At 43.0% G+C, this 22,136-nt stretch overlaps 1 protein-coding gene across 1 annotated transcript in view; it reads left to right on the top strand.

Moving 5' to 3' along the window:
• The window catches only part of HOMER2 (homer scaffold protein 2), a 54,258-nt gene extending 38,740 nt beyond the window's left edge, over window positions 1–15,518 (top strand). The window contains exons 5-12 of the mRNA XM_042039582.1: window positions 453–584; window positions 6,645–6,737; window positions 7,867–7,893; window positions 7,992–8,176; window positions 9,685–9,841; window positions 11,970–12,080; window positions 14,100–14,180; window positions 15,235–15,518. Of these exons, the coding sequence (XP_041895516.1) occupies window positions 453–584; window positions 6,645–6,737; window positions 7,867–7,893; window positions 7,992–8,176; window positions 9,685–9,841; window positions 11,970–12,080; window positions 14,100–14,180; window positions 15,235–15,423 (975 nt within the window). The 3' untranslated portion in view covers window positions 15,424–15,518. The remainder of the gene's footprint in view (window positions 1–452; window positions 585–6,644; window positions 6,738–7,866; window positions 7,894–7,991; window positions 8,177–9,684; window positions 9,842–11,969; window positions 12,081–14,099; window positions 14,181–15,234) is intronic.
• The last annotated feature ends 6,618 nt before the right edge of the window (window positions 15,519–22,136 follow it).

The following is a 22,136-nucleotide window of genomic DNA, read 5'->3' as shown; positions in this document are numbered from 1 at the left end:
GGAAAAATGCAGAAATGTCTCTCTCTGCCCGTCAGGTCTGAGTTCAGGTGTTACTGATGGATGCTCTGCTTGGAGGCCTCAGGCAGGAGCCTCTTGGGGCAGTGGCTGTGTGGCTTCCTAGTGCAAAAAAAAAAGAGGATTTTGCATCTGCATTTCTGCCAGGGTAGTTCTGTAGCTCCTGACCCTGCTTTGAGTTCAGTGACGTTCCTGCAGCCGTGTTTAACTGCAGGGCTGTGATGGTACTTTGAAAAACAAAACAAAACATCAGAACTCCTGCAAGAACTAAGACAAGAAAAAAACGTGTTTTGTTTTTGGGGGGGAAAAAAAAATCTTCTGAACACAGCAATTTCCCAATTTAGACTGCTAATTGCTTTGGATGATACCGTTGCTAGGATATGCATTTCCGATGCGACTTCTGCGTTTTAATTCTTTTTTGCTCTGTCTGCGACCAGGTGATCATAAACAGCACCATCACCCCCAACATGACCTTCACCAAAACGTCGCAGAAGTTCGGGCAGTGGGCAGACAGCAGAGCCAACACCGTGTTCGGGCTGGGCTTCCCCTCTGAGCAGCAACTGACCAAGGTAACTGAGCTCACTGGATTGCTGCAAAGGCTGCCTTGCTTCTTGTTCATGCAGACTTGCACTTCTCCAGCCTGTGTGTTTGTGCAGGTCCTCTTCAGCAGGGCAAGTCGCCCATCTCCTGGAATTGCCCACTGTCTGTGGGTGGCTGTGAGTGCTGCTGGGGGCAGGGCATGAGTAGCCAGGGAGGGCTGGTGGCAGGCTTGCTGGCAAAACTGCCTCTGCGTTAACAGCAGACCCCTCACCATGAGTTTGGTATTAATGAAACACTTCCCTGGATCAGGGACTGGGTACATTAACAGGCTTGTGAAGTCTGGAGCAGCCTCTTGTTCTGAATAACCAGCACCTGAAAATACTCCTCTGTCATTGGAGCAGTGGTCTTGACAAGTGCTTATCGAGCAGCTGAGATGATTGTTCATGTAGTAAAAAGCCCTGCTTATCTAACACATACTTGACTCCTGAAGCATTGGCTGCTTGGCACTGGGCTTTGTAAATGACCTCAGCACAGTGTCCTTGGGCATGCCACAGCCTCTCATGTTGCTGTCCTTTCCTGTGCTTTGATAAGGAAAGGATCAGGAGAGCAAGGTGTTTCTTGTGATGTCTAAAGCAGCAAAGGCAGAGCACAGAAGGACTTCCCTATCAAGCAAGTTGTTATAGGAATTTATTTTAGTAAGTCTGTCTTACTAACTTTGCACAATTTCTAGAGAATTGCATTTTTGCAAGTGCTTCTTAAAGGTAGAAGGTATTTTGCTTTTCATGTGTTAAATTATTTTTGGACTTGGGATGCCCATAAAAGTGCCATGGCATTAATCTGTTCTTCAGGGGTGATAAAGGCATGACGTGCAAAGCTCGTTTAAAAATGAGTTGCTGGAGATGGGTATGTTTTATGATGCTTCCTCAGGTGTACAGGACTGCTCATTTCACCTGTGCATAGTCTTCACTCCTGGGGCAAAGTGGTGTTCATAGTAGCTAATAAATTGTGTGGGAATAGGGGAGGATTAAAATGGACCTAGGGGAATAATTTGTTTTGAGTAACAGATAAACATGATACAATGCAACCTTTGGACACTGAATGAGAGAATTAGCACCTCTGGACAGTAATTTTTAATCCTGAATTACTGAAGTTACACCTCTGACACATGACCATGTGGTGCCTCGGTGCAGGCTGGGGCTAAACATGCACCAGGTGCTGCATGGAGCAGGCGGTGCCGAGTCTGGCTCAGCAGAAGAGAGACAAATAACATAATAAGGCACTGGGCACACTGTAGTGAGGCAGGAGGTACATTTGGAAGACCTTGCAGCCTAATCAGAGAAATTTTGCCATACTCTGCAAACCTGCTCAGAGAAGAACGTCCTGAGAAGAAATGCACTGCTGGTATCAGAAAGCGGCTTGTCAGTGTACACGTGGCCGGGCTAGAGGCAATCTGAATAACTTCTTGTGTGGGCACAGGGGCACCAGCACCAGCTGTGTTTCTTTCCAGGTCATTTTGCACGTTGGTTTGTGCTGCATGATCTGCTGAAGAGCCCACTGCCCAAAATACAACCTTCTACTTGCATGAAAGGCTTCCCAAATCAGCAGAAAGACTTTTTCTGGTCATAATATTGGGAGGGAGCTTAAGCGGAGCACTTCTGAAAATAGCTTGAGATGATCTTTTAAAAAAGAAAAAAACCCCAAACTCTGACAGTTATCTAGCTGAAAAATATAAGAAAATCTGGTTTATTACTGCCATGTAAAGCAATGGGACAAAGATACTCCTTTATTGCGTGTGCTTCTCAGTTTAATTATTGAGCCATTAGTAAGAAAGATCAGAGTTGAGAGTGAGATTACAGCTATATAAGTGTATTGGGAATAGTAAAATCAAGTTTCATTTTATATTAATATCATTATACTCTTATAAAAGATATAAATTAAAACTTGCCTATTTTACGGGAAATAATTGAAGTGCTTAGTCAGGAATTGGAAGGGCACACTAAAACTCCACTAAACCAGAGATCAATAGCCCTGGCTTAAAATAAATAGAAATAAATAAAGCTGAAAAATGTCTCCTGAAAACAACGGATAATAATGAGGCAGGAGAAGAGGTTAGCATACCTAAAAATGCCTGCATTTTTAAGTATATTGCTTGGCCTAATAAAAGGTATTGCCTCATTCTAATGCCGTGCTTTTCTTGAGATACTTAAAGCATTAATCCATACCTATAGGGAAAAGCAGTTCAAATTAAACATGAGCCATTAATGAAAACTGCATTCCGTGACCCAGTAACCTAATTACCATTCACATTGATTGGGAGAATCCCAGGGCTTCGAGTTGATGTCCTACTCAGGGTCCTTTTCCCCTTTTGCAGGACTCGCTGACCCCTCCTTTCCCCCCTTCCTACCCTGTGCCTCAGAAAGGTCTCAAGGCATTGTTCAAACATCGCTGCAGCCAGCCTGAGACAGGAATCACAAGGAGCTGACAGCGTGTGGGTGTGCAGAGGCAGGGCTGGTGCTGCACAGGTACTGCTGCATCTGGCACACGGAGTGGTTAAGGAAGATTGCTGCTGTCGCTCCGGGTGCTTTGAGGCAGCCGTGCTGAATGAGGAGCTGCAGGTAGTCAAGGGCATGGGGACAAAGATTTATACGGGTGAGAAACCCAGTAAAGCCAGACTTTGCACATCATAAAGCAGCTGCCTCTGGGCCCTGGGAAGCGCTGGGCTTCATTTCTCTGCACTCCTGCGCATTATGTGTGCCGTGTGTGTGGCAGTCACTGCACTGCAGGGCAGCAAGCTCGGGGCAGAGCCTGCCCCAGCACACAGCACAGCCCCTGGGCCAGCTGCCATCAGAGCTGGACACACCCTGCCTGGGACAGAGCTAGTTACTGGCCACTTTCTGGGGCAAATAGTCCTGTTGGGCGCCCATCTGTCCCGTGCTGAGGGCTCGTCCTGGGAGAAGCACGGGAAAAGCACGCATGTGTTGTGGGTCATGGCACAGCCGTGCTCCCCCGGCGCCGTCACATCACCCAGCCTTCTGCAAACCAAGAGGGAGATGAAATATTTATGAGGCTGCTTTGGGTGGGAGCAGCTGTTTCATCCGATACTGGCACAATTTGTCAGTAGGAGACATAAAATATAATGCCAGACCAGGATCTTAAAATTTATGCGTACAAAATCGTGCTTTTTAATGTGTAAAATGCTAAGGAGGGCTATTTGAATATATATATATATATTTCTCCTGGTGACAAACTGACTGCAGATTTGAACAGCCTTTAAGTAATTTGTGAAATGCACAGTAGCATCCTCGAGTCCCCACTAAATTTCACTGGCCAAGACTCCTAATCAAGCAGTGCTCGTGGGCTGCAGCTGCCTGACCAAAAGGCTTCACAAGTGTTGGTAGCAGCAAATCTTCTCCATATTGCAGCTTACTCACACATCTTCCTGGGGCGTGGGAAGACACGTCCTATAATCCGTGATGGACTTTCGGGGCGGTATTCAGTTGCCATCTCTCCTACTCAAGTCCTTTTATTTCTTTAATTTTTTTTTTTTTTGCTGATTTTGGGGAACTTTGCCAGAGGGCAAGCATGGAGGTAAGGAGAAGAAACATTATGAATTTTTTTATTTGGTTTTGGGTATTTAGATTTTCATTGCCCCTTGAGACCACACTTACCAAGTTTTCATTTACTGAATAGAAGATTATTTCACTTTTTCATTAGGAATTTGACTTTCAGAAAGCACTCCCTTTTGTGGTAATGGTTTAAGGGACCAAAGTCAACTTAGACCTTGGAAGTGAGGCATGGTTTTGTGGTACCCATGATCTGTCAACTATTTGTGTTTGGAGCAGAAGCAGTTGGTTACTAGAGAGAAATCAGCTCTGGTTTCTCCCGGTGATTTGGCCCGGTGGCTGTGCCACACTCTCAGACAGCCTCGGGCTCTGGGTGGCTGCAGAACGCCCTGCTCTGCTCCTGTGCAGTGGGTGTTGCAGTGCTGCAGGGCTGGGGCTGGCACTGCCCCACTCAGAACAGCAGTCTCTGTCGGAATGCAAATGTGTTTAATACACGTGTTGAACTAGAGACATGACTGAAATCTGTTATGCAATGAGGTCATTACTGGGTTAGTATTGAAGATTAGCATTGCTCAATCATACACAATTTCTTATTATGGAGATGTGGGAAAATGTCCTTTTCTTCCCAGCTCACATAATTTTTCACAGCAGTCTCCTGTGTGCTTTAGGAAGATAGCTGCAAAATAAAATTTGATAGATCACTTCCAATTCTTTTTGTCTGTTCATATTTCGTATCGTCCATGAAGAACCCTCATAAATTTTTCATACGTAAGATGAAGAGATTTATTGTAAAAGAGAAAGATTTATTATAAAAGACAGACTCAAGACAGCCTTATGCTATCCGCAAGAAACACAAACGTAGAGCTTACTGTTGATACAATATTTTAGAAATAATCAGCTGGTTGTAGCTGCTCTGTCACAGCAGGAAAGATGCTTTGTGTAAAGTTAAGAGTTAAATCACTAAAGGCACAAATGTAATGTGGTTGTTCTTAACGATCCGTGGAGTGCTACAGAGGTAATCAAGTCATTTGTGCGTGCAGTGACTGCAGTGCCATCAGATGGCAACTGCTGCCATCCAAGGGCACAGGCTTTGCATGTGCAACGTCAGCTGTTGTAAAGGGAGCAGCTGGGTCCCAGAGCTCCATCTTCACTCACCAGCATCGCCTCAGATCCTAGGCTACACCCAGAGTTTCCCTCACCTTTTAGAATGTGCTCGTCCGTGGGATTTAACCACCGTGTGTGTGTGTGGTTGTTGGAAATTGCCATTTGTGTGCGTTACACAAAACACAGATGCCTCCACGTGTAAATCCAGATTTCTTTTAGACCAAATGGAGATTTGTTTAATCAGTCTCTACAGTCTCAGCATTTTACTCAGAGAGTACATGCTAAATACCTGCTGTGAATCTAAAGTTGGAAGGCAAGATCACTGAGTGAATGATGATTGTTCCTATTGTTCCACTGTAAAATTGGATGGGTTTTTTCATGCTTTTATTTACAGTATTTTCATAAGTGTTCTGAATTATCCAAGGGTATAATGGCAATCCTTTTGTGCAATAAATACATCTGTTTATATTTTAACTTTTAAAATGTCTTGCCTTTCTAGCATTTCAAGTTTCTCAAAACACAGGCAAGCAAGACCAAGCAGTTTTAGTTGAAAGATAAACTTAACTATTCTTATAGTGGATACATCCTTATTTTAAAAATAAATTATGTACTATACCTTTTTTTCCATCTTTGCAATCCTCCTTTTAGAACTTTAAACACTGTTTAAAGGGTTTGAAGCCCTGCAGCCCTGACTGATAATACTTGTATTTCAAAAATGCCAGGCTGGCTTTGGAGCAGATGTTCTACAGCAACTCATAGAGGTTGGGATTGTTACCTTCCATCTTTATCTTCCCTTCACCTCCCCCAGTTTAATATAAGCCTCTTGCAGGAAGCATTCAAGCCTTGGTCTGAAGTCTTCTACCTTTATTTTTGAAAGTAATAAGACAATTAGACCAGAAAAGCTATGTTTTCATACGACTCCATCATACATTCAGATCCTCCTTCTTCTCCTTTTTTCTATGTCTTGATAATCCCTTGCTTACCTCCTGCAGATGAATTTATTTGCATTCTTTAATTGAATTCACTTGCTTTTAGGAATACAAGACATTGATGATATTTTTATCCAAACACGTGTCTTTAATACTTTTGCCTTTAATACACTGCTAACACCAAGTGAAAAAGAGAAGGGGGAGGAAATAAACAGAACCAAATCAAACCAGGAGACACCAACAGTTCCTTTTCCTCCATGGGTTTTTACTGTGGTTGGCCAGAGTTATAGAGATGTCCCTCTTTTAGAAATACCACCATTTCTTTTGGAAGAACCATCCTGCCAAAGAATTAAATGTTTTTTCTTGCCAAATTTTTTAAATTAATAAAATTAGTTGTTCAGTTTTGGAGATCTAAGCCGTAAAGAGATAGCAAGCTTAATGGTTCAATAGACGATGAATCATGTTAATAAATACCTTTCATGGCTTTTTGTAGTTTGCAGAGAAGTTCCAAGAAGTAAAAGAAGCTGCCAAACTTGCAAGAGACAGATCTCAAGAGAAAATTGAGACCTCAAGCAATCATTCACAGGTTTGTAATTTAGCTTTAATACCCGTACACATACAGGATAAATAATTTAAAGTTAAATTTTCAAATGGACTGTGCCAGCTTCTGGCAGATAGCTTAAAGTATATAAAATGGAAATTGCTGAAGGTAATTGCCAGCTGCTGGACATTAACATTGTCAGAGGAATATTTTTCATCCCTCCATGCGCTTTATTTTCATTTAAATCTAATTTTTTTCAGCAGTCCTTGAGCTGTTATAACTTTTTTAATAACAGGCAAAGCTATGCATCCTTTGATTTGTACTGTTAAACATAGTTTGAGTCACTGGGAAGTAAGTCAGTGTAGTGCTTCAGCAGACAGTAAATGAGATTCATCAATATCCTTCTTTTTGTCACCTGTCCAACCCACTTCTGTGGGCATTTCTTTTACCAGTGGAGAGCCTGACTTTGTGTCCAGTGTTCCCTTGCTGAGGGGTGACTGGTGGGAAGCTGAGGTGTGGGAACAGGGGCACTGCTTTGGGGGGGGTTGGAAGAAGCTTGTGTTGTGTATCTGCACAGTACACTCTCCTAGGCAGCACACCTTGTACCACCGAGTGTCCAGGGAGATCTGGGTTTCCTACAAACTGGAGAAATTGGGTGTTGTCCCAGTCTCTCTACATGGTCAGCTGTATTTTTGTGTGCACTGCTTTAGGTGAGAGTGAACCGTGTTCAGCAGGTGCTCCTGGCCTGGGCTAATGTTCAGAGGGAAGCGAGATAGATTTTGATCAGAGAGGAATTCAGATGAATGATCAGAAAAAGCTGCTGAAGGGTTTTAGTCTTGCAACCACCCCCGTTTGTGGGGCCCACAAGTATCGATCTGAGTGGCTGACTTTGGATACTCATTTTGTAAAGACTTTGGTCATGATCTTTGTAGTTCACTTTGTTTGTTCTCTGTTGGTGGTCAGCACCAAGCAGTGTGTGAACAGCATCTCTTTGGAGGAGCAGTATTATTTTTATTTGTTTGTTTGTGCTCTGTTGCCTTGTTTCATTATCTTAAAAAACCCAAACAACCTTTAGAAAACACAAGCCTTGTCAGGGTAAAAGCTTTTGAAAACTTTTGAACCCTTTAAACTTCCATTTGTGTATCATTATAATTTTTTCATTCTCTTTAAACAGACCAGCTTTGCAGCCAAGATGAAAAGGGTATGTGTGTGTTACCACTGTTCTGCCAGGAGAGCCGAGGTCTCAGCCAAGTGGTGTGGGATCAAGATTACAAAGAAATTGGTGTTGTGGTCTTGCAGGAGATGCAGGAGACACCCAGTGTTCGTTTGTGTGTTGTGCTGCAGGAGTCTGGACGTGAAACTCCATCTTCCACTCGAGCTTCAAGTGTGAATGGCACAGACGACGAGAAGGCATCACATGGTGGCCCTGCTGAGGCACATCTCAAATCTGAGAATGATAAACTAAAAATTGCTCTAGCCCAAAGGTGAAGTTCTTGTAGAACCTAAATTGCATTGGAAAAGTGTGCTGTAATTATCTGATGGATAATGATATTAACAGAAATGGTTCAAATTGTAATTACTTTTAAATGGTGCAGCAGAATGGATGAATGAGCAGATTTTAGCAAGTACATCCTGGTGTCCAGTTGAGAGATATTTACCATTTCGTTTATTCCTGATGTAGTTTGTGAAGAAATAAGCTTTTATTCTGCTGATGCCAACTATTATAACCATCTTCTTTCGTGAAGTTTTAGAACTACAGAAATAACATTAAAGCCATAGGGGACCAATTGCTGCTGATAACATGTGAAGCCAATCTTTCTTCCTCTTTGAGTTTGCTACACTTGCTTTGATGAAAATAGATATGGATATTTAAAATTATGAAAGGGAATGAACTCAACCATAAAAAGTTGAAGTGAGAAATATAATTTCATCAGAATGCTTGGAAGTCTTAGGGGATATTTCTAAATTGTGGACAGAGCCCCTTGAAATCACATTTTTTGCTATTTGCTTTGATAAATAATTTGAAAATGCTGAGAAGAGTAATTTGCAGCTGTAGTGAAAATATAGGCGTTGCAATATGCAAAGTTAGAACATTAAAATAGAATAATTCTCTGTTGGGATCTTGCCTGGTCTGCCTCTTGCGTGTGAATGTCTATCTGTGAATGGAAAGAAAATCTAACAAGCTACTCTTAAAAAGGTATTTAAAAAACAAAGCGTCACTGTAAGCAGCATTACCCAGTGAGCAATTCCAAGGTTGCATATATTATGTCTGAAGTACATCATCTCTCTCTATTGACATTTCAGTAGCTTAACCTGTTTCAGACCATAATGTTAGCTCATTCCTCTCGATGAAGACACCTCCACAGACAGGCAGCAAGTAGCACACAGGGAGTTTCAAAGCCTTCCTCCCATTCACCTTCTAATCTTGTGCTCTGTGCTGCAGCTCGAAGCTTTGGGGAATGAGTCGTTTAATTCTGCAGCATTATGTAACACTTTTATCGTTAAGACTCAGCATTAAAATAAATTCAAATAGAGATCATGTCAACCTCCTGAAATCTTCCATTTGGAATTGCTGTGCCATCTGCAGATGTGCAGAGTGGATTTGTTGCAGGGGTGCCAGGTGTCCAGCCCCAGGTGCTGCAGCCACACGGCTCGGGAGGTGACAGGGACCATACACTGCCAGGGTGGGACCCCATGTGCAAACAGGCAGCTGGACCCTACGGCCTGCTCTGACAGCAGGGCTTTTGTTCCAGACACAGGCCACTGCTGCTGGAGTTGGTAGATGCCTTTGTTTTGACAGAGGCAGTCAAATTAAGGCTTCTCCATAGGTATGTAATGGCTAAAGGCAATTACACACATCTGAGTGCTCTTCGTGTTATTGCAGCAAATTAACAGTGAGCACACCGCGGTGGGGGAGCTGGCAGACAGGTAAAGAATAATGACTCGAGGGAATACAAGGTGAAACCACCTCATGGTGTCCTGTTTCTCTCAGTTCATCCAACGTGAAGAAATGGGAGACGGAGCTGCAGTCGCTGCGGGAGAGCAATGCACGGCTGTCCACAGCCCTGCAGGAGTCGGCGGCCAGCATCGAGCACTGGAAGAAGCAGTTCTCAGCCTGCAAGGAGGAGAACGACCAGCTGAGGGGCAAGGTAGCTGAGCATACCCACAGGAGAGCTGCCCCTGCAGTCAGCTGCTCCCACCATTGCTCTTTCTTTCGGATCTCTGCGGCTTTCTCGCTGTGTGTGTTGTTAGGAGATGGGTTTGGTCTTTGGAAGGGAGGTGGATGGGGAGTTGAAGCAGCTGCTTCCCTCTGCACACAGCAGGCAGGGAGGGATCAGAGGAGCTGCCACATCGTGTGAAGTTCCCTGCCTTGGGATTTGGGAGACTTGGTGTCAGCAGGGCTTGCTGGCTGGGGTGAGAAACCAGAAAGGTTCTAAAAGTGGGGCTACTGTTGTATATCCCTTTCAAAGCACACTTAAATACTGCCAGATACGGATGAGCAGGAGTGGTTATGGCCCACAGGAACCCAGCCTGGGAACCACTCAGTGTCAGAAGCAAATCCCAACAGCATGCAGGAGAATGAGTTACTGCCTCAGCACCGTGGGCTGTGAGCTGGGTCCTCCAGCACTAACACCTGGCTCATTTCATCCAGAAACCTGCCAACAGGCATCGTCAAAAGCCTTTTCCCCTTCATTACTGAGCACATTTCTCAGCTGTGTAAGATGCAGGGTTAGCAAGGGCTGCAGCAGAGAACAAGTCAGAAGTTTAAATTTGTGAAGTCTCAGCTGAGAGTTGTCATTAGTTCTGTCTCTCAGCTAATACTGTACTGCCTGCAACAGCCCCACACAGGGCTGGCAGCAGCCTATGGGCACCAGGGGTCGTGGTTTCCATGAACACTGCTTGCAGGGATAATTTCACCCTGTTCATCCTAAATGTTATTGGGAAAGCTGGATCCTTTTCATGCTTGCTTAGATGGATCACTGGGACATTTGAAGTAGAGATCAGATTGTATCAGTCTGGTGAGGATATTTTTTTGTTTAGTATTTGCTTTTGAAGAGGGGAAGGAATTTCATGTATTTTTGTGTGTCAGTAGGCTGCAAGTAGTATTTCAGTGTTGGAGGTGGTTTGGGTTGTCTGTTGGCACTGAAAATCCTTGTGGAACAACCCTTTTTCTGAGGCAGATATTCACTGTTTATTCACTCGTGTTTTATGAGTGCACAGTGGTAACAGAGATCAAACCAGAGCTGTATTAACTGATGTTACATTAACAAATTTATATTAGTTATTACATGATTTGGGTTCCTATATCCAGTCTCTTGTGGATATGGGAGAAGTGAGAGACTAAAACAGTATGTTACAGGAAAATATCATCATATGAAGGGTAGTTATTTCCTTTTCTGCACTGCTGCAGAGAAAAGTTGTTCTCATCAACACGTGCCACTTCCCAGTGGCTGTACTAGAGATGAAGAAATTATTAAAACACCACCTTGCTGCAGCTTCAAAGTCACCATGCTGGTGGCCAGCCAGACTGTGCAGCAGTGCTGTCTGTATAATTTGCTGTCTTCCTCTGTACAGGGAGGCTTTCTGAGGTTTTCCCCCAAGCAGGTTCCTTGCTCGATGCTCACACTGCACCACTGCAGCACCCTGGGAAGTTCCTTCTCCTTTATTAATTGGGTCAGATTTTTTTGCATATTGCTGTACCTTCAAATGAGGGAAGTTAAAATCCCAAAGCAACACGAAGCTGAGAGTTAAAGTACATACTTTAATGAGCTGGCCCATCGGCCTGTGGGAAGTGCATCTCCTGGGAGCTGAGTGCAGGGCTGGCAGCAGGAGGTATGGAGAGAACAAAGATGTTGCTCTCAGCTGGTTCTCGCTCCAAAGTTTTGATGTTGTGTCCCTCACACACCAGCTAGAATAATAAGCAATCCCCGAGAGATTTCTTCTCCTTGTTGTGTTAAGAAAACCCATTCCTTGTAGTCATGTGTTGGCTTCATGGGAGTGAAGTGCAGATTTTACCCCCAGTTCCACTTATTTTAGCAGCTCAGTGTTTTGTGCATTCCTGAGTACTTATAAGAGAGACTGTAAGAGAGAGTAGATACAGACCCAGGGCTTCCTAGTGGATGTGTGAATTGGCTCTTTTGAAGGAAAGAAGCGATAATTTGGTTGCAGTGAATCAAATGCTATGATTTAGGAAACATGTCCATTTCATCAGCTGTGTTCTGCCCCAGATTTTCAGAAATTTGAAAAATTTCACCTAATATCTGACATTTCTTAAAGATTGAAGAACTAGAGGAACAGTGCAATGAAATAAATAAAGAGAAGGAAAGAAATGCACAGTTGAGTAGACGTCTCCAGGAACTGGAAACAGAACTTCAGGACAAGGAGCTGGTGAGTGCCCTGAACACAAAAATGGCATTTTCATGTTTGAGTGGGACTGTCTGCTTCTCTCTTGGGATGTAGATTTATGGAGTGGCTCACCTACCACCAGAAGCAGCCTGATGTCTTGGGATGTTGCCTCTTTCTAGGTTTTCCATGTACAGTCCCTTGTTTGGTAGTGTTTCTCCATCCAAGTTTCATGATTTCATGTTTCATGTGCTGTGCCTACACACTGTAGTTTGGCAGGGGTTAACCAACAATACTTTTATGTACACAACACTTGTGCTTGTAGAAGAGCCAGAGTGGTGAAACTTGGTGCCCAGTGCCAGGCAGATGTGTGCTGAGAACAGATTCATTTGACACTCCCCATGCTGGAAATTCCCATAGACATCAGGACTGTCATTAAAAAGACATCATTTGCAGACTAATTTGGCATTTGTGTAGCAAGTCCTGTTTCTTTTTCTGGATGGCTCATAGTGAGCAGCTTTGCTGGTTTATGGTCTCCCTCTGATTTTAGGGCTAATGCCAAGAGTGAGAAATTCAGATTCATCTAGAGTATCCCAGTTTGTCGTTTTTGATGTGGCAGGGTGTTAATTTTTCTAAGGAGGATGATGGCTTGGAACCTCTGAACAGTGGGGAAAATAATGGGAAGCTCTTTTTTTTCCGTTGTCACAGTGACCAAATGCTCTGTGCTGGCTGAAGAGAAAAAGCAGTGCAGTAAAGTTTGCCATGTGCCATTACAGCATCTCTGCTGCTGCTCTTAAAAGCAGTGCTGTTAAGGGGTTTTATGGTGGCTCAAGGAAATAGTTTAGGGAGATGGATTTTGATGTACTGTCATAAATATAATGTTTTTCAGCCCTATATTTCAAAGGAAAATGTAATGCTGTCTTCCCAACCTTTCTGTGGCCATAGCATATATAACAACCCTTATTCTCTCCTGGCATTCTCCTCAAGATTCACGTTTTTACTGTACCAAATGAACCAGAAAATTGATTGACTTGTGAATATTGCACGCCTGTCTTCCACTTACACTGGAAATGCAAGTTAAACAACTAACAAGTTAGTTTTAAAAATTCATGCTTACATTAGCAGGTTCTTGATTAGCTCTAAACTACCCATAAGTAGTAGTAATCTTTCATGGTCTGAAATCCAAACCCACATGAAGCCTGCTCATGGCATGGCCATGCGAGAGAAGCTGCTGATGCCCTCCTCATGTAGGAGATGCTTATCCACCAAGTGGTTCCTCCGCCAAATCCATGTGTCTCTGATTTTGAGACCAGGATCTTGTGTGGAACAGTGTCAAATGCTTTGCACAAGTCCAGGTAGTCATGGGATATACCCCTGCTTTCTCTGGAGGTCATCACCCCCACAGTGACGGTTTCTGGAGGAGGATCTTGCACTTTTTTTCAAGTTGTCTTAATTTCCAGCAGAGATTCCTGCAGTTTCTCTTTCCATTAACTCCCTTCATCAAGTCTGCTCAGTTTGGGTAGTGAGGCCAGAACCAAATAGAGATTTTGGGGGAGGGGTAGGTGGTGGTTCTCAGAGCTGTGCCGTGGAGGAAAGCCCATTACACCTGTGTTCTGTAGTGATGTCTCTATATGTGCAGCTGGCAATGCCACTGGCCTTTTTTTTTTTGCAGTCATACATCATTGAAATTGTCTAATTTGCTCTTTGCTACCATCTATAAATTGCTTGTAGCATTACAGCCCTTCAGATCTCTCTGTTATTTAATATATCCTTTGCATAGGTGTATGGTTTTGGTTAAGATTCTATTAATGTAATTCATGGAATTCCTGCTAGAGATTGGATTACATTGCCTGTTTTAGAAATGCAAAGTAAAAAATCCAGTGAAAAAATATATTCTTGTAGAAAATTAGCAATTTTGGAGTGCAGGCAGGTTATTTTGATTGTTTTCCATCCAAATACTGTGCAGAATACAATAAAATATGCAAAGCCATTTCATCTTTTCAGATTTTCATTATGTTTTAAATTGAAGCTTGCACTAATATTTTTTCTTTTATGTTTTCAAAGGAACTGGAAGAGCTCCGAAAGCAGGGTGAAATTATACCAGAGCTAATGTCAGAATGTGAATCTGTATCTGAACAATTACAGGTACAGTTTAGCAGTGAAATTCATTTCAAAATAGTTGGTACCTTTCCTTTTTTTTTTGCGTAGCTGTTTGCATTTCTCTGTTCAGACTTCAGTGTGTCAAGGCAAAAGAGCTCCAGTTTGTAAAAACAAAAAATGCTAAGTACATGCAAAATACACAGTACCATTCCCAGCGCAGGAGTGATTAAATAGCTCCACTGCAGAAATTGGTTTGCCTGGGATCATGTAGCATCCATCTCCTGCAATTCCAGGCTATCCTGTATCTGTTTCTGCTGCTCTGGGCTCGTGGAGCTGCACCACAGCCACGTGTGTCGAGCAGCTCCCTGGGGCTGATTGCTGCAGTGGCAGCAGGGCAGGCTTTTGGGAAAGAAGCAGATGAGCATAGCTGCTCACCACCAGGGGTGAAAGTTCACCTGAGGATGTGTTCATGGGCTGTGTCATCCCTTTCCAGCAGCACTGGGATGTGCCCATGGCAGGTGGATTTTGGGCATCGCCTCCTCGAGTCAGGTCTTGTGGAAATGCAATAAATTAATGCATGAAAAGAGAACAAAAATGAGCAGTCTCATCAATGAAGTAGAATCCAATCAATAAAGAAGCCATCACGCAAATTAGAACTTTAAAAAAATACCAATAAATCCCAAAGTGCTGAATAAAGAAATTTTATTCCTCAGACGGTATTTTCTAAGTTTGTTTTTCAAGGTTAAACCAGCATAGATAATTCTGTATGTAATTGATGGCACGGTGTCTAATTCTGCAGCTGTAGCAATGACAGAAATGTATGCACAGTGCATGATTTAAATCCAGCTGAATTTGAAGATATCAAGCAAATGAGAAAGTCTGATGCAAAGCATCTTTTCCAGTTAATCTGTGTCCTTTCCTGCGTGGGCTTTTAATCAGACAAGCTCATGTCAGTTGCTCTCAGAGGTGCTTGTGTTAATCAGTTTACAGAAGTTCAAGCAAACTCTCACAGCCCAGCTGCCATTTGTTGCTTTAATCTGTGAAATGCTGTTCATCCTTCTTCACTATGATTCATCTTATTGTCTCTTTTCTCTTTAAGGCTGCTGAGAAAAAGAACAAAGATCTTGAAGAGAAAGTCAGAACGCTAAGGACAGAAGTCGAAGAGAGCAAACATAGGCAGACCAACCTTAAAACTGAATTAAAGAATTTTTTAGATGTACTAGATGGGAAGATAGATGAATTACATGATTTCCGACAAGGACTGTCTAAACTTGGGGTTGACAATTAGATGGCAATAGATCTTTTTTGTAATCTAGGGTCTGGATGTTTGATGTTTTATTGATCCCAAACGTGTGTTTTACAAAATATAACTAGAATGTTCCACTTGTTTGCATTGGTTTTGTACATAGAGGCTGAAAGTTTGCTGTGGGGTTTTTTTGGTGGGTTTCTCTTTTTTTGTTTGTTTATTTACCAAACCAATCGTGCTGCTCACTGAATTCTGTTGAGGTTAGAAACTTTATATATTGCTGCTCTGGCTTTGTGGGGTTGGGAACAGGTAGAGGGTTCTGTCTCAGGAATCTGGAACTAGACCTACCTTAAAATGAATATGCAGTTAGCTGTTGCAGGGAAATTTATATCTTTCTTAAGGGCTGTTGCAACCATAGAAACAGAAAAGAAGTCTTTCTCTTGTCTGGACTATCAGCACTCTTAGCAGCATTGACTTTATTCCTTGGTGGAGCAGAGACGTTAGCTGGAGCCCCTGCAGTTTGTAAAATGTGCCTGTGATGAGCTGCAGTCAGGAGAACCACTTCACACAGATACCAGTATCTTTAGGGACCATGTCAATCAGGCCTGATTCACCAAAAAAAAATGCAGTGGATTTCAGATAACCTCCGATAGAGGTTGCATGTGTTTGCCTGGACCCATACAGCACAAAGTCAACAGAGCAGAAATGAATTTTAGCTCTTGAAATCGTGTCCTACCCAGTCAGTGAGGACAGCTTCTCTTGCCTAGCAGCATCACCTCTCTCTGGCCTTCAGTTTTGAACCCATATAGTTCCATCATTATGTGCATCTCTGAAAAATGCCCTCCTGAGTCTGGGGACCAGATACTTATTTTTAAAAGTGATACGGTGCTAGTTTGTACAGGACTCACACCCCTCTGCGTGCAACTTGATTGTTGTTGTTAACTTCTGCAGCAGTGAGGAAGGAGACATTGATCTTGAAAAGCATCATAAGGTTACTGGAAGATGTTGCTCAGAAGCAGATTTCTGCCCAGGAGACTGGCAGGGCGATGGCCACATGAAATCAAAGTCCTTTCCTATGATTTCTGCATTCTCTGGCAGTAGGGTAGGAATTGGTCACCAAGTTAGATTGTAAAAAAAAAAACCTCCACCTGAGAGGCAGAAATGCTCTTTTATTCTTGAACTGGTTATTCAGCAGCTCTAAGAGTGTTTTGAGAAATGCAAGGTCATACCCTGGCCTTCAGTGAGAAGGAAGTTCAGTTCATCACAGACAGGGATGTAAAAAAGGCCAGAGAGGAGAATCCAGCCCAAGCTTTGCTCTTTCCCTAGGACTTCCTTCAGCTTCTTTCTCTTCTTTTTCCATAACCTGTTTTGGGAGTGTTTACATGGCATCTGAATTTAATTCAGGAAAGTACTTTTGTGTACGTGACGTTGTTATTTGCTTGATTCAGACGACAGCTTGGTTAAGCGCCGTGTTAGTGCTTTCCAGCAGTGACTGATACACAGTGGCCATGCTTTTCTTGGAATTTCGGGGCCTTTTTCTTTTTTTTGGCCCATCTTGATTGTTAAAGTGGCTTTTAAAAGAAAGGTGGGTTGTAGATGAAACGTGCATTGAATACCTTTTTGCAGATAAATATATAATCCCCATGGTGGAGATAGGATCTGTCTGCAGTTGTCCCTTGAATTTTCATTTCATCTGTTATATTACATTATCTTCATTCCCTGTTTGTTAGAATGGACTTTGAGTATTTTTGCTTTTACTCCTTTGAAACAATGGATGTAAAGCTAGGACCTTTCATAGCCATTATGACCATTTAAGTCTCTTTTAAAAAAATTGTTGTAGGCTGTTGATATTTAAAAATAAAAATAAAAATCAGGTACATAGTATGTAGGCGTGTGAAAATTAGACTTTGCCAGCATGGAAGATTCAACAGTTGCATAATGTGGGGTTAGATCAGACTTCTCAAAATTTAAAATGACGTCAGAAACTGTGTGGTTGTGCACAAGTAGTCTCCATTTTTAGTCTTTTTATTTGATAGAAAGTCAGATATACACCATAATTTAGCAGGCAGCTCATCCTGCTTCTCCTCTCCTCCCATGCTGCTTTTTGGTCCCTGCATCAGCTGGGAACCACAGGATAACACAATTAAGAGCTGCAAGCAATACTGGTAGTCAGGGCCCTACTCCTCACAGTGGTTCATTGCTTTTGCACCAAGGACCATGCTCTATCTTCCTTTTCCTGTTGAGTAGTCTTAGGGCCTCTCTCTTTGTTTTAATATAAATTATGTTTTTAACATGATGCTGGGTAAAAGGATGCAAAAAAACTCTGTGAAAAAATTGTATGATTTGGGTTAATCCAGACCTTTGTTTTCCACTTTAGTCGGCTCTCTCTCAGATCCGGTTCATTAGGAATGTATTAAGCCACTCTTCAATTGCAAGGGAAGTGTTTCCATGGGATTGCATCGATTAAACAGATGGAGTTCGATGCTGGCACATTAAGCCAGTGCATAGCACTGGCACAGGCACTTATTTCTGGGTGCTTAGTGCCCACCAGGGGAACAATGGAGTGTCCTTAAAGAAATCCCTGCCCTGTCTCTTCTATCTTGCTCCAGATGTGTGTATCACGTATCTGCTGTTGCTCTGATGTTGAGTTGTTAGGGATGCCTGTACACAGCTTTATGCTGTGGGAAGCTCCATCCTTCAAGCATCCAAGGGCTTGTTATTACTGCCTTCTTTCTTTTTCCTTCCCAACAGCAGTACATTGAGAGCTTCTATGTATCATCACCTAAACCCTCCAAATGCCATCTCTTTTAACCTTTCCCTCTCTTTCACTGGATTTTTCCTCTTCAAGAGCAAAAAGCATGGTAAGAAGAGGCAGTGCATGCTCTCAGGAGTGTTTGAGCACCAACTGCAGCTGCACGCTCTGGCCTGTCCCTGCCCCAGGACACTGAAGGTGTCACACACTGCTTATTCCTTGATGCTCTCTGGTGGCCCAGCTCTAACCTGTGTGCCAAACTGAGAGCCTCACACTGCTCTGAGACTCATCCCAGCTCTGAAATGCCTCCTCTGTCCTGATGGGAGCATCAGAGCAGCCAGCTTTCCCCCACCAAAATGCACACACCATCCTGTGGGTGCACTGCCTCTCCATTTGCGCACAGTTGGAATTTCGCCTGTCCCTGTGGGCACCGTGAATTCAGCTGGCAGACACCTGCTTAGGCATGGCCCTAAACACTGCCAGGGCCAAGAAATACTCATCCCTGTCCAAGAGAGGATCTGTGGAGTTTGGTTTTATTTGTAGCACAGTGCTGGGCAATTCCTGGTGTCCCTGTGCTGTCAGCAATGCCTTGGTCAGCGCTCCACTTCCACCCAGCCTGAGCGGAGGCTTAGAGGTAGCTGTACCTCACCCTGGGCGACTGTGAGTTCCCTTTCTGGACACAGGTTTCTCCCTCTGAGTGGTTTTTATGGCAGGATCTCTCCTACCTCACTTACATGGTCTTTCCTTATCAAAGGACATGTGCTTGGCACTTCCCGGGTGGGTTTCTGTCAGCTGCACCTCCGCGGGTCCTGCCACCTGCCCATCCTGCCCGTCCTGCCCTCGTGGCATCAGCAGCCTGGGAGCTTTGGGAAGAAAAATCTGTGCTGGCCTCCTGGGACACCAGGGCAGAGAGTGTCTTACTGACCTGTCTGGGGGAGATGCTTCTTTGAGGTGGTGGTAGGGCTGCAGAATAATGGTGGGGTTTGAGGGTTTTTGACAAAGTGAGAAATGAACAGGTCTACCTTGTATTGCATAAAAGCAAGAGTCACATAAAAATGCACAGAATTGTTTTCAAGGGGAGAGAATGTTCCATGGGATATATTACGTCACATTTTGGGAAAATACCTTAGTCTCATATTAGGAATAAATTATTTCAAAATAAAAGAATGGAATGTTGTTGCACACCTCAGAATAGCATAGGTTAACCTTTTCGGGTTTTTATTATTTGGCTGAACCTTTTTCTGCCAATTCTGACTCAACTTCACAAGTAGTCCTGTTTGGCCTAGAAGTGCATTTTCAGCAAATGCAGTACTTTGCAGTGTTCTGTCCACACCTAACTGATGTCTCCTTTGCTAAGTGAGCTCACTGGAAGAAAGCTGTCTTTTCTTTAAGAATTTCAACGCCACCCATCATTTCTGTGAGCATTCAGAAGATGCACTTTCTAAAAACAGTTGTACACTGGGTGCATCTGTGGCCAGAAAACAAACATTATTTCAACGATATCTTTTTTTCTGGACAAACACCTGATTTGGGTTTTATGTGAGCAATTTAGGGAGAACAATTTTTTAAAGCTGCTCCATGAATTAAGGTGAGCAGGGTTTCTTCTGTTCTGCCTGCTGTCCCTGCCACTGCTATTGTCTTATTGTACCAGCCAAGGCACTTGTGGTGCTAAGGCAGGTGCTCACCTGCCCTGTGCAGTGTTTGCTCGGTGGCTTGTTGGACACAGGAAACACATGTCCCACTGGCAGCAGGGCACAAATTGTCCACAGACTTCTGGTCTCTTCTCTATGCTGTTTAATTTTTTTTCCTGTTTTTTCTTTGCCTTATTATTTTTTTGCCACCTTTGGCTGTGTTGTAAGTGACAGAAGGAAAATTCCCTGTCACTGTCACCACCTTGCAGTGGTGGGAGTTTCTCAGCTACAAGACCATGCTCTTCCTTAGGCTCTTCCAAAGAGTTATCTTGGCAAAACCCTTCAAAGCATCAATGGCTTGTAAAGAATATAGTGCTGTCTTCCTGAGCCTATGGATCAACAAAGATAAACCCCTGGCAGGGTGAAAAGCCTCGCTCAGCTTAGTGTGTGCCTGATGCTGAAGCCGAAGGGAAGAGGTGTAAGGGGAGGCAGCAGCAGCAAATTTTTTTGACTATTGTTTCAGCAGAGGTTTCAGTGAAAGATGTGCTCTGCCTACAAGCTGTGGATGTGCCAAAGGTCTGGATGGCCACCCTGACCCACCAGCTCACCCGCCTTTGTCCGGGCAGTTCTGGGCTTGGCAAGCCTCTAAATATCAAGAAGTCCTCAGCATATCACACAGGTGGTGGTGTGAGGGATGGAAGGGCAGCGTCCACACACGCTGAGCTGAGAGAGCGTTCCAGCCACGCCTCTGGTTATGGTCAGATACTTCCAGTCAAAAATAGGAAAAGCTGTTTCTGTCCCACAGCGCCTCAGCAGTACCAGGGACCTTGCAGAAGGGCAGGTCCAGCTTTCGGGAGGCTGAGGGGCAGCAAGGAGTCCCAGGCTGGGCTGGCAGGGTCTGGTTGTGGGCATGATTTAGCAATGGTAAGACAGAAAGCTACCCTAAGGTAATTGTTCTTTCCATGGATCGTGTTCAACAAGCACGTGTGTGTCAGGCAAAGCAATACCCAGCCACAAGAGGAACCCAGACACACCTGCAGCCAGAGAGCCCCAGCTGGCCCACACAGCCTGGCCTGGGATGCTGTGCCTGGTGCCCTGGGAGCCCAGCAGGGCTCACCATCGGAATGTAAACCTGACATGAAGTCTGCACATCTTAAGCACCATTCTCTGTGGTAAATGATAAGGTACCTGAAGTGAAATAGAGTCAGGAGGTGAATGATAAATGTGATGAAAGTGCTTCCCAAGGGAGGGCTCTCCTGCAGGCTGTGGGCAGAGCTGGTCCTGGCCAGGAGGGCTTTGCTTGCGTCCCTGGGGGATGTTGGATGTCCAGGCTTTGATTTTCTACTGTGTTTTGTGCTAGCTCTTCTTTTTTTTCCTTTCTTTTTTTTTAAGCAGGTAGCCTGAACATACAGTCTTCAGATGAAGGTGCCTATACCTCCAAAAATTTTATATGCACATTTTGGAATTTAGTTAATTTAGTTACCACATAATAATGGTACATACAAGAAAGGCACTGGAGAAAAATCTGTCTGCTATTGTGTTTTTGTTTGGGTTGGGTTTGTTTGTTTTTTTTAACACTGGTCAGCAATAATTATTTTAGCCATATACTAGCTAAAAAGAACGATATGTAAGATTTGTGAACTAAGCTTCTAAGTTTGCAGGATTTTGATTAACCTGGGTATGTGATGAGGAAGCTATGCTCAATAAAAGAGTATTTTGCAGCATTTAGATGTTTTCATTGAATTGCCTAATAGTGATCATGAACATAATATTCTATAAAGCTCATCATGAATGACAAACAAAGCACATTGTTTTTAACATGAATATATCCCTTGTAGTTGAGAGTTCTGAGAGTGTACTAGTGTGGTCTGCTATACCAAAATATTTAGATTATTATGAGATTTTAGTACTGAGCATACACCCTGTTTTTACTGTTTCAAGTAAAGTTTAGTGAATGACTGACAATTTGTTGATATACAACTGTGGGAAAACACTGCAGTGCTCTAAATGTATATTTTTATTTGGGTTTATTATATTTAGTATATGTTTTAATGAAAACTGAAGTGTTTACTACAGTTGGATCATTGTAAAAACATCTCTTACCTCATCATTTTGTCTGCTGTAAAAAAGTACTATCCTCTTTTTTTTTCTTTTTTCAAATTGACCATAGACAGTCAATGTTAATATTTAGACTCCTAGTAGCAGTAAATGCTGGGTTTTATATCTATAAAATGAAAACTTGATTTTTTTCTTTATGAACTTATTATATAACTTTGTGATTTTTATCTGATTTTATTGTAACATAAAGTTGTTTTATGTAAAAATATATAGTTTAAGTAAAATCTCTTGTCTCACTGTCTTCATTGACTTCA

This window comes from Corvus kubaryi, unplaced genomic scaffold (assembly GCF_017639235.1).
Source record: "Corvus kubaryi isolate FWS band 111438036 unplaced genomic scaffold, C.kubaryi_AGA036_p1.0 37394, whole genome shotgun sequence".
Classification (NCBI taxonomy): Eukaryota; Metazoa; Chordata; class Aves; order Passeriformes; family Corvidae; genus Corvus; species Corvus kubaryi.
The sequence above is the reverse complement of the archived record's forward strand: the minus strand, read 5'-3'. Positions and strand labels throughout refer to the sequence as shown.